General features: G+C 41.4%; 1 protein-coding gene across 3 annotated transcripts in view; it reads left to right on the top strand.

The window, feature by feature from the left end:
- PPP6R2 (protein phosphatase 6 regulatory subunit 2) overlaps positions 1 to 10,336 on the top strand; it is a 167,103-nt gene extending 156,767 nt beyond the window's left edge. For 2 of the 3 annotated variants that reach the window (XM_040343188.1, XM_040343190.1), the window contains 2 exons: positions 3,088 to 3,246; positions 9,537 to 10,336. In XM_040343188.1, coding sequence (XP_040199122.1) covers positions 3,088 to 3,246; positions 9,537 to 9,588 — 211 coding nt within the window. In that variant the 3' untranslated portion in view covers positions 9,589 to 10,336. Of the gene's footprint in view, positions 1 to 3,087; positions 3,247 to 3,548; positions 4,242 to 9,536 lie in introns of those variants that run through there. The other variant, XM_040343189.1, reaches the window with a different exon arrangement.
- The last annotated feature ends 2,615 nt before the right edge of the window (positions 10,337 to 12,951 follow it).

Genomic DNA, 12,951 nt, shown 5'->3' with positions numbered 1-12,951 from the left:
GATCCATCCAGAACCCTGGACTGGCACCTGGCTCAACCTTTCAGTGATCTGCTTAGTGCCTGAGCCGGCCCCCTTCACAGCCCAGTGCTCCAGTGAGTGCTGAAGGGGCAGAGCAGAGAGCCAGAGACTTGGTCATCGGCGCTCTGCTCAGAGCAGAGGGGGAGAACTGAGCGATCAAGCAGTGTTTGATTGCTCAGTTCTTACTACAGAGCCTGCGGTGGGATTGAGGCTGCATCAACCTAGGTGAGTATGTGTTTTAGAAAGCCATACTTTTTTTTGAATGTTAACATAAAGGTAAGCTTTCAGGCCTGTTGGGGGATGCAAAATTAGTAGACGTGCTAAAATATTAACAGTTCTTGGCTTTCATCTTCATAGAGGTGCAGGGCTTTACAGTCCCCTTAAGGAGGGAAGGAAACCGCTTCAGCATGAACAGGGGAAAGTAATCAAGATGCAGCAGGAGAGGTGGAGGAACAACAGGTCCATAGGCAGCACAGAAGGGAATAGACAGTAAAGATATGAGGAGCCACAGACGCACAGGCAGGGGCAGCACAAAAGGCATGAGTTCTTCAAGAGGCAGCAGGAGAGTTCAGGGAGACCTAGGTCAACAGATGGCAGCAGCACGAGGAGGAAGCATCAACAAGGCCGTAAGAATTGTAGGAGCCACAAATCTACAGATGGCAACACAGGTTGGGCTGATGGGGAAGGGGCATCAAGAGTCAGCAGAAGTACGTAAACAACATATTGATAGAATAAATGTTGAACAATGAGAGCCAAATGATGTCTATGCATAGATTTAAAATGTGTTCTCCTGTAGTCCATGTACTTTGAATTCCAGGCTACTTTAACCAGCAACCTCTGACACTTTTTGCAAGCTTCGCTTCCCACATTGTTGTTATAGTGATGGGACAGTAGCAATGTGAAGTGTTTTTTGTGTATGGCTTTGAAATGTTTCACCCTTTTGTTGATGAAAAGGGCTCCTGTTTGAACGCTTTATGTTCAGAAGGTTTTGTGATATTGAGAACCTGCTGGGGTAGGAACATGCTTGAATATGCCTGGTGTCTAGGAATTGAGACCGACATTTCCTACTGAAAATCTGGAGGAGTTTCGGTAGTCCTCACTGATTCCATCACTTCATCTGGAATACCTGGGGCTGGTATTGCATACTAACCAGACCAAGCTGTCCCTTGTGTCTGAAAAACTATGGAAATTACAACTTCAAGTTCACCTGCAAAATTATTTTTTTGGGCCTCATTTTATTGGCCTTTAAAGACATCCATATGCACAACACCACTGCAGAATTTTGCAGTCTATGACCCTTTGCAGGAACAAGTCTCCTCTGGACAGATAGAAGAGGGTAAATTACCTGAGAGTCCTCTTTCGTTTAGTGGCTCTGCTTTCCCTGCTGCTAATCGGGAAGTTTGTTTTCCCTCTGCCCTAGAAAATAGTAATGAGTTTGCATACGCCACCACTGGGAAAAGGGGTACTGGATCACCAGACACCTTAAAGTTCATGGAGACTGGAGAAGTCCCTGGTTGTCGGCAATGTGCTTGGACCTTCAAGTAATCAGATAGGATGTGCTTCGTCACGCCTCCTGTCAAGCCATCCTTGTTGCTGTGGCTCTTTATCTGGTATTAGTGTTGCAAAAACTTTTTTTTTTTTAAGGACAGTAGGTTGATCCCGCTGTTGACGTTTTCTCATAAAGTAGCATTTTTGGTACCCATTACTTTGGCATGTAGAGTCTCAAAAACTCGCCAAGTTATCTTGCAAGTTTCTGTTTTTGGCCCTTCATAAAAATGTCAATCTAAGACTTTCCTGCCAAAGGTGGTAACAGCTTTCAACTTGAATAAAGAAATCTAATTTCTATAGTTTCCTGCCTAACCATTTCACCAAATGGAAATGACCTTGCATTGTTTAGTTGTAGTCAGAGCGATTAGGGTGTATTTGAATGTCCAAGTTACCGAACTCAGATTCCTGGTTATATAGGGCCCACATAAGGACCTTAGAGTATGAACTGCTGCCATCTCATGCTGGATATGACAAACTATTGTTCAAGCATATGCTATTGAGCACAGAGAACCACTGTTTCTGTCTACAGCACATTCTACAAGACCGGTAAGTGCATCCTGGGCTTTCCGGCATCAATCATTGATTTCCCAGGCTTGTAAGGTGACCACTTGGTAATCACTTATGTTCACCTCCTTTTAAAAGATGGATGTGGCAACATAGGCTGATGCCAGTTTTGCAGGCAGTAGTCTGACTGGCCTGTATCATTTTCTTTTGAGACAATTGGTTTGGTTTTCCATTTTATTTTTTGCTTGCCCGGTTGTGGCACTACTTTGGGATGTCACAGTAGGAGATGATCTAAAGCAGAACTGTGTTCTCCAATGAACAATAGTAAAAATAGGATTTTTTTTTTGTACTTGCTGTAAAATTATTTTCTCTGCATTAATTGGTGGACAGCATCTTCCCCTCTGGCTATGCTGCTGTTTGTTTTGCTTTTTGCACTGCTGTGTCAATTAGTCTGTTCTACAATTTGAAGGGGCCGTCCCTGGGCTATATTTTGTGTTTTTTAGTGGTACCTAGCTGCTTCTTCCTGCAGGTAGCATTATACCCAGGAGGGTGATGTTTAAAGCAGAGCGATGTCCTACAATGAATGCAGAGAAAAAGGATTTTTGGTGAGTACACAAATTCAAACCTTCTCAGAAGGGAATGTCAGCAGTGGCAGCCCCAAAACAACAAACTATGATTTGGGGCCCATTGTTTTTTTTTTTTTGTTTTTTTTTTTCATGTGTACACAATTTTTTACATTTTATTTGTAATTTTTTTTTTTTTTTTTTATGTAATACTTTGTTTTACTATGTGGAATCAGCCTTTAGTATACCACCTGCTGGTTGCAAGGGTAACAATGAATGATTTGTAGGTTTCATATATAGCTTGATTAAAAAAAGTTGGCTTTTAGTCATTCTCCTAATAAAAGGAAAATGTTATACATGCCTTTTTAACATTTATTCTTTCAAGTGAAAATTGTGAAATATTAGCTGCCAATTATTACATTCATTTTTAAAGCAATGACTTTTCCACCAACAGTAATCCTGATGGCTTGGTCATTGATCAGTTGACAATTGCGGATGTCCAATGTGCAAAGGAAAATCATCCTTGTAGTAGTAGCCAGGAGGATGCATCCCAAGAGCAGTGTTCAGTTGCTACATGCATCAAAAATACCCAAGGCTCTTGCAGAGAAAAAAGGTAAGCAATTTTATAGAACTAACTGATATTTTTGGTCTGTAGGGTTACTTTTTAATTTCAGGTTTTTATCCAGCTTTTCTTATTCTTTGTGGTATATGCTCCATAAGCACCCTATGGAAAAGTTAAACAATGTGCAATAGTGATATTATGAAAAACATTTTACTGACCAGACACTCCTTGTGAAGATCGGCAGGTTTGTCACATACTCAAGCTACTTTCATTCAGAATGGGCAGGGGGCATGTTAACAGCAGTCTGATCACATCCCCTCTATCTGATTGAAATTTTCTGTGATGTCCTGTAGCTTCAGTCTAGAAGACCGATGCAAAATGATCACGCTATGAAGGGTCTCCTGTCTATAGTGTGGTCAGATTGAATCAGAAAATATTTGGAACCTGCATGATTACCAGTTGTTTTCCAGCTAAGGAAGAAATGGATACAAGAATCTACATTTTCAGATAAGTAAACACAGTGCACATATACAAAATATGTTTTGGGGTAACATACACTTTAAGGGTTAATGCATACATAGCTTTTAAAGGCATTTACATAATTTTCCAGCACTTTCCTATTATTGGTGGAGCCACATCTGCAACATACAGTTTGCCAAACAAGTGAATGGCTGTAGGTGGTGGCGGAACTACCGCCATAGCGACCCACGCGGGCGCTATGGGGCCCGCAGCCGAGTGGGGCCCGGTGAGGATCTGTGTTGCCAACCGTCCGTTAATTTACGGACAGTCCGGTACAGGGGCGGACTGATCAGTCGGGCAGAAACCGAGGACCCCAGAGTCAGGGGGGCCCCATGAGCTGCTCAGTCTGCCCCTGGATGTGCCCACAGTTTATTATGCAGGATTAGGAAAGTTTGTGCACCGCAGAGGTAGTGAGTGATGTCTACCCTGCCTGCAGATGATGAGGCTGTATGAGAGGACTAGGTGCTGGCCAGGATTACAGAGCGATCATGGAGCCATGAGGATTATTGCAATGACAGGCGCTCTGGCCGCCTTGTTGTGTGCGGCAGCCGGTCAGTGTGTAATCACAGCATGTCTGTGATCATCAGCCAGGCTAAGTGTTCCTTCTTCCCAAGTGCCCATCTACCAGGAGCTATTCCCTGACACACGGATATCTGTACACTGAGTGTCGAGGTGTACAGATAAATCAGTGTTGTATACAAGGAATGGCTCTCAATATACAGATATCAGTGTCAGGGAAAACACTCGGTGTATAAATGTCAGTGTAACACATAAGGAATAGCACTAAGTGCTATTCCCTATGTATAACTGACATCTATACACTGAGTGTTTTCCCTGACACTGATATCTGTATATTGAGAGCTATTCCCTGTATACAACACTGATATATCTGTACACTTCAACAAAAAGAACCATCAGTGGGAAGAATGTCCCTTACATTAGTGGTCAGCAGAAAGAATGTTCCCTACATTGGTGGTCACCAGAAAGAATGTTCCTTGCATTGGTGGTCACCAGAAAGAATGTTCCTTGCATTGGTGGTCACCAGAAAGAATGTTCCTTGCATTGGTGGTCACCAGAAAGAATGTTCCTTGCATTGGTGGTCACCAGAAAGAATGTTCCTTGCATTGGTGGTCACCAGAAAGAATGTTCCTTGCATTGGTGGTCACCAGAAAGAATGTTCCTTGCATTGGTGGTCACCAGAAAGAATGTTCCTTGCATTGGTGGTCACCAGAAAGAATGTTCCTTGCATTGGTGGTCACCAGAAAGAATGTTCCTTGCATTGGTGGTCACCAGAAAGAATGTTCCTGTAGACCCTGATGTAAGTGGGAACTCTGATGTAAAGGGAATGCAGTGGACTTTGATATAAGGTGGTCTCTGGTCACCAGAGCCCCTGCCCCCACATCAGAGTTCCCCCTTGGATCATGATCTGCAGCGTTCCCCTTTACATAAGAGTTCCCTTTTACTGTAAGGGGGAATCCTGCAGACTCTGATGTAAGGGGGGAACCCAGTGCTGGTAGGGTTATAGTGACCTGACCTTCATGTAAATGGAGAAATATGTCTTTTGACTTATGTTTAACTTAAACACATTGCTAATAGTACTAGCTACATGTTTATAGTTCAAAAATTTTACTTGCACTGTTTAGCACTGAAAACAGTAATTTTAGGTAGTTTTTTGCAGTGCCAGTAAACAATTGGTATCGTTTGTAAATTTTGGCATCCTCGCCAGTAAATTTCATTTCAGGGGGTTGGCAAAACTGGTGAGGATGAAGAATGTAAGCTGGCTCCCAGCCCCGCCGTGTCCCGAGCAGAGGCGTCGTTAGGCCCGGGCTAGGGGGGCTGGAGCCCCGAATGTGCCCCCGAAAAGCCCCGAGTCTCAAAAAGGCACCATACACTATTTAGCCCCGAACGCCGGCGAGCAGGAAGCGATCTGATCTGCGGAGTACCAGGTCCCGCCTTCTGGAGCCTGCAGAACATATGATGTCCATCATATGCGCCGCCGGCTCCAGAAGGCGGGAGTTTCCAATCCCGCAGCCGCCGCCACATCACAACACTGAGATCCCCGCTCGGCGCTGAAGCGGGACTCAGGAGAGTTCAGATCAGGGCAGCATAGGAGCGATCGGGCAAGTCTGAAATCTGCCATTGACTGCACCGATGAAGAGGGGGATGAGGATGACCGGAGGAGCCCGCTGCACTGGGGTGAGTGTTGATTACCTGACCTGAGCTGTTGTTCAATGGCATTAGTTCAGTTTTTTGGAGGGGGGGACCCCATACAACATTTTGCTATGGGGCCCTGTGATTTCTAGTTACGCCCCTGGCTGTAGGTGACCCTGCTCTTGTAAACACTGATGCTTTTTTGCACAGCAGTGTACAACAATTCACTTGTATGGCAAGTTGTACACAGAGAAAGCAGTCTAGACAGAGAAAATGTATGTAAAAAGCCCTGTGTTCGTGAACCTTAAGGACTGGCAACAGGCAGCCTGACTTCTCAGGAAAGACCCAACGAGGGATGAAGTCACACTTCACCAATATAATTACAGGTATGGATGTGGAGGGAAGACCCAACCAAGTTTCAAAGCTAGGGCAGGGGTAATGCCAATCCAGACAGCTGCCATTTAGTTACCAGCTTGGTTCTCTTGATTGAATAGGAAAAAAGTGCTAGCAAAAAAATTGGTGCGCTGAAGAAAAGATGTTCATCTCTTAGGATACTTGCAAAAAACTTGAGGCATGCCGGCGGAGGAAAGGGGAATACTGGGCGTGCTACAGTCTTTTTTTTTTTTTTTTTCCGAAGTCCAGTTCTCCTGTAGGTGGCAGTATATCCCAACAATATGACTTTGTCCTTCAATAGATGAAAAACGTATTACATTGTTTGACAGCTTGTTCAAGCTTTCTGTACGCAATGGGTCCTGATATCCTGTATTGTGAACTTAGTTGAGCATTTGTCAGTAAATTATGTCCTGCTAGATCACTTCAGACTGGCCCCTTTTGCTGTTTTATAGATATGTAAAACATTAAAAGTGCCTATACTGTTTAAAATCCAGTAACACACGGTCTCACCCTGCTCTGCACATGCTTAGTTGCTCTTTATTTTTAAGCACTCTTCTGAATTAAAAGGCTAATTGGACAGCCTAAAGATTTAGTGCTGCTCGGGGTCTCTGAGCTTCAGCAAAATGGCAGCCTCCAGCAAGAAAAAACAGGAATAATGCTGGGAGAAATTTACAGCACACACTAATTTTGGAAGCATAATTATTATTGTGGAATGTATCTTGCTCGCTGAAGAACATTATTTTTTTTCAAGTGGTTATGGTTAAAGTTCCACAAATGTTGGTTTGTGATGAGGATTAGGCAGTTGAAAAGCAAGGGGATGTTAAAGTAGAACTTTAGGCAAAACTTTTTTTTTTTTTCATTTTGGATAGAGTAAAGCCTCGTACACACGATCAGTCCATCCGATGAGAACAGTCTGATGGACCGTTGTCGTCGGTTAACTGATGAAGCTGACTGATGGTCCGTCGCGCCTACACACCATCGGTTAAAAAAAAAACAATCGTGTCAGAACGCGGTGACGTAAAAAACAACGACGTGCTGAAAAAAACGAAGTTCAATGCTTTCAAGCATGCGTCAACTTGATTCTGAGCATGCATGGATTTTTAACCGATGGCTGTGCCTACTAACAATCATTTTTTTTCCCATCGGTTAGGAATCCATTGGTTAAAGTTGGCTACTTTTTAACCGATGGTTAAATAACCTATGGGGCCCACACACGATCAGTTTTGACCAATGAAAACGGTCCATCAGACCGTTGTCCTCTGGTTAACCTATCGTGTGTACGAGGCGTAAGGGATGTCAGATTTGTGTCCCATTGCGGAGATTTCCTTGTACTTCCTGTCCCATAGCTAAATGAGAGGGGAGAGGAAATCTCTGTAAATTAGGGGAATTCCCTTTGGGACCCTCAAGTCACCAGAACTAGTGTTGTCATTGGAAGATTTCCCCTCTATTACTTTTCTGGGGACAACCCAAATTTGTGGTTTTCTTTTACTTTCACTATCAATGATGGTAAACAGGACAAATAGAGAGGGTAAATCCCCTTTACAGACAGCAATCCAAACCTGACAGGGGTTCTAATTCCTCTCCACTCTATCCAAAGCAAAAAAAATTGGACAGAAGGGACACACCCCCTCAGAGAACATGGGGAACATGCACAGCTGTGGCTGCCAATCGCAGGCTGTGTGCTGAAGCTCTCCTCCCCATTACCAATTATCTATTGGAGTCTGGAAAAGTTGTCAAAGGTAACGCATGCATATGTACACTGATGCCCATCTTCAGGGGGCTTTACAGTCTGGCTAATCTCCTGAATTTAGTCCTATTCTCTGGGCGAGAGGCACTACCTGTCCACCCCCTTGTTCTTCTTTCTTGAACTATTCTTCATACTAGGAGCACCAGGTCCACTACGCCTATTTCCTTCTGACTGCTCCCCCACCCTGTACCCCTGGCACAGTTATGAGCGTTTCATTTTTCTGATATGTTGAGTATCCTTGCATATGTTGTTCCTCTCTCACTGTTCCATTTCTGGGTCCAGCTTGCCACTGGGGTTGCTTTGCTTCCTGATATATTGTAAATGTTCTATCTTGTTGCACAGTTTTGCATTTGAGTCTGTTTTGGGTCTCCCATATAGCTACCTTATAGGCCTTGCACACTGACAACCATTTTTATAATCGTAATGATTTATGTGACCATCCATACTGTGTATTGCTGGGCCTGTTGACATGTACAGTGGATATAAAAAGTCTACACAAAAAATGAGACAAAGATAAATCCAGATTTTTTTTCCACTTTTTTTATGTGACCTATAAACTGTACAACTTGGTTGAAAAACAAACTGAAATCTTTTAGGGGGAGGGAAGTAAAAATAAACGAAGATTGTGGTTGCATAAGTGTGCGCGCACCCTCTTATAACTGGGGATATGTTCAGAATTAAGCAATCATATTCAAATTCATGTTAAACTTAAACAGTACACACCTGCCATCTTTTAAAGTGCATCTGATTAACCCCAAATAAAGTTCAGCCGTTCTTGTGGGTCTTTTCTGACATTTTCTTAGTCGCATCCTACAGCAAAAGCCATGGTCCGCAGAGAGCTTCTAAAACATCAGCGGGATCTCATTATTAAAAAGTATTGGTCAGGAGAAGGATACAAAAAAAATTCCAAGGCATTAGATATGTATTGGATATACCATAGAACACAGTGAAGAAAGTCATTATCAAGTGGAGAAAATATGGCACAACAGTGATATTACCAAGAACTAAACGTCACCCCAAAATAATAAAACGGCAAGAAGAAAACTGGTCCAAGAGGCCTACAGCAACATTAAAGGAGCTTCAGGAATATCTGGCAAGTACTGGCTGTGTGGTACATGTGACGACAATCTGCAAAAACGCCCTAAAATGTTAGGGTCTTAGCAGTGCTTTACCAGCACATTGGGATTGCAGATGAGGCTTCGCTCGAAAAACGCTCCGCTGTTTTCGTTTCTCTTTGATTGTAAACTGCAACTTTTTTGGAAAATAAAGGAATCGCAATAATAAAGTGCAGATAACCTGAAAGAGGTAGCAGAGAGAAATCGCATCCAGTGGTTTGAATATAAACTTGTACACAGTATAGAAGGATTTGCTTTGTTTATATTTCATATCTGAGGTTTACAGCCACTTTAAACAATATTACAATTATTGCCAAAAAAAAAAGATTAATAGCAGAAATCTAAAAATTGCTAGAAACCAACATGTGTCGACTTTCAGTATTTTTTTAACTTTTGCCCTTTCTATCCCATTACAGCCATGAAGATGTTGCCCTGAATTCTGAGACCACATTGAACGGGCCTGCATGACATAGCTGTTGCTGCTCCAAACTATATCTGGTGTGAGGCAGGACCTCTTACTCCCAGGGAACTTTATGCAAATGAAGAGACATCTGATTTGTTTAAAGAACTGTATGCCAGAACTACAGAAATGGAAATCTGGTAGATGTTGGAAAACTAAATGCTCAGACTTTGACAGCTTGGAAATCTGTCTGTAGGAGTGTATGTTAAACATAACCCCTATGGATGCTTTGACATGAAAACTGCCTCATGCTTATGCAGCTTCTTCCATATATTTTTTTGTCATAGCTATCTCTCTGCTGTAGAAGAGTAACGGGACAGCTGGAAAATGAGCATGGATGAGTTATTGGTGCATCCCTGTCTGCAAATACCATAAGCCTAGTTCCTTTTTGTTTTTAGCAATAATTTCTCCTCGTTTTATCAGACACTTTCCATGCTCATACGTGAATTTATCCAGCTATAGAACAGTTCATCAAATCACAAGCTGGTCCTGTGCTTGTACAGGAACACAGGATGCTGGTACAGACGGCCATCAGTCTTATTCCTGTTTCCATGCACTTTATCATGCAATTCTTCTCAAGCACCTTTTAATAATGAAATAGACATAATTTTTAGTTTAATATGTAAGTGTTAATCTTGTTTGAAAAGTGATTTTTATTTTATTTTAAATTTTTTGGGGGGGTCTGCTTTGTTTTATCAGGGAATAGTACAGTCCGTACCCAGAAAGTTCATAAAATGAACATTAATTTTGCAGGTATTGCTTGGTCAGTAGTTATTGCAACAGCAATGAAAACCTTTTTACTTCCCAGTTCAAAATGTATATTAAGGCTAATTGTACACGGGATGTTTTACAACCTCTCCTGAACGATTTAACTTGACAGATAGCAACTGACATTTAAAAATGTCAGTTTTGCCACGTTTACATGCCATGTTTGCGTTTTAGAAGCGTATTTAAAAAAAAAAAAAAAGTCTGTAAACAAAACGTGGCTTAACACGAGTTATCGCGTTTACACGCATTTACAAGCTGTTGCAGGTGTTTGCCGTTTCAAATGCCTCTGAACATCCGTCCTGAACGCATTTTTTTTCTTTTCAAAAAATGCTTCTAAACTCAACTACATAGAAAGGACTATAAACGACCCTGTGTACATGTACTGATAAAATAACATAGAGGAAAGTTCAGGGGCAGCTGAAAAAAATGCCCAACTGCTCCTAAACGTCTGTTTACCAGCAGCAATGTACATGAGGCCTTACAGTTGTAGTGTCCTAACATTCCCTTTGTCATGTGTTTTGTGATGAGGAAAAAATCGCCAAAGGGCAAAGTAAAAAAAAGTGGAGTATTGAGGTTAATGGGATATAATTGAACAGCAGTGAAACTATGGGGAGGTTTACTAAAACTGATGCAGCTGTGCATAGTAACCAATGAGCTTCTAGGTTTTATTATCAAAGCTTAATTGAACAAGCTGAAGTTGGAAGCTAATTGGTTACTATGTACAGATGCACCAGATTCCATGTGCACCAGTTTTAGTAAATCTAACCCTATGCATCTGTGCATATACTTGTTCTAAACTGCATATACAGTACTCCCCTTTTCAATCATTTGGATAGATGCCACATTGAGCACCTTGGATTTGTGATGGGAGGATTTCATGTACAAAACACCTATGGTGGTTGTGTATCAAATGTGCACTGTATAAACCATTTAACTTGTGTGTATGTATGTGTTAGGGCTTGTTTACACAATGTGGCATTATCTCCCAGTTTGGTTGACCAAAAAAAAAACAGGCATTTAGAAGGTGGCAGTATCGTGTCCCAAATGCTCAGCAGCCGCTTCTGTTCTGTTCTTTTCCTTGAAAAGTATCTCTTGCCATTCCTTTTCAGAGGAATGGCAAGGGCTACCACCCATGTAAATGACCTCTTGGCTGTATGTTTCGGGTGTTGGATACATTTCTCATGAAATCAAATATAGTAACATTTTTCTTTACTGTATATTTAATTACAGTAGCATTCTTCTCATTTTGAATTGTTGGAAGGTTGAGCCACCCTTTTGCCCCATTTGGGCTGGTTTAGAACTCGTATTGACAGGCTTTGATGGCGTCAGTTTGAGATGCTTCTGAGATCATTCAGAATTCACCAGCAGGTAAATTTGACATGCAGTTGGCTTCCTTCAATCATTTCACACATTTGGAATTCTTCTAGACTCGTATGGGAATGCAAGACAGGTCTGATGTGACCAGAAGTCTGTCTACACAAGCCCTTAATGCCATACAAAGTCTTTGCAGGCCCTCTGTCAGTGCTTCCTTTAGCCTGGATTTTAAGGTATTCTATGGAGCTTACATGTGAAGTTAGATCTAACAAGGCACTGGACTGTTTGAACTTTCTTCTTCATTACAGTAAAGAGGGTGGGTTTAGCAGGAAGGATCTGAGCTTTATATAACCAGTGAAAGGTAAATGTATGAAATGTTTTGTAACATTTCTGCTGTTGCAGTGGTGTACAATTAAATGTAAATGTACAGTGTAGTAACAATGTAGATGAGAAGATCAGCTCATTCATACATCCACCCAATTGTTCCTGAACTGTATTGAAGACTTGAGGCTGCAGGTCAGCAGTACTCTGCGTGTGACTACACATTGATGGTACATGGTAAATTACCCTTAAATAGTACACATGGTCTCCATCAATACATGCATGCTGAAATTCTACAAACCTGATCTGCAGTAAGCAGCCCTTCATCTTTTCATCATCTCTGCAGTAGATTCTAGTTTTCTTACGTTTTTTTTTTTTTAGCCTTTTAAAATGATGAATAATGAAAAATAAAAAAATGATGTAAAATGTGGGTTTTTAAATTGTATTTTTAGGCTTAAATAATCATGTGATTTGTTTTCATATATTTATATTTGCAGGAAGCAATGTGTTTTATTACACATAATTGATTTTTTTTTTTTATATGTATTTTTTTTTTTTTTTTTAAGGTTGTTGCCATTTGTAAAATTTGGTCTGCTTATTTAATGATTTCTAAGCAACATAGCTTAAGTTTGGCATTTTGAGGATCAGCTTGTGCCCTGCCATATCTCAGTACTACCGACTCACATGGCCTGTGTTGGTTTGCTTTATTGGAGTTTGTATCTGTTAAATAGTTATATATATTTTTTAAAAGCGTGTTTCTTTTCAGACACTATTCTCCCTCTTAGTGGAATTTGCTCTTTGTAAGTAAAAGGCTTATGCCTCGTAAACACAATACGATTATCGTAGGCCGTGTCCGTCGCATTTTGTTGCATTAAACTTATATCGAATGCAAAATGTCCTCTACACAAAGTATGATTTTTGTCGTACGATTCTGGAGAAACCTTTCCTGTGTGTGTGTGTGTGTGTGT

This window comes from Rana temporaria, chromosome 3 (genome assembly GCF_905171775.1).
Source record: "Rana temporaria chromosome 3, aRanTem1.1, whole genome shotgun sequence".
NCBI lineage: Eukaryota > Metazoa > Chordata > Amphibia > Anura > Ranidae > Rana > Rana temporaria.
Note: the sequence above shows the minus strand (reverse complement) of the source record. Positions and strands in the feature narration are given on the sequence as shown.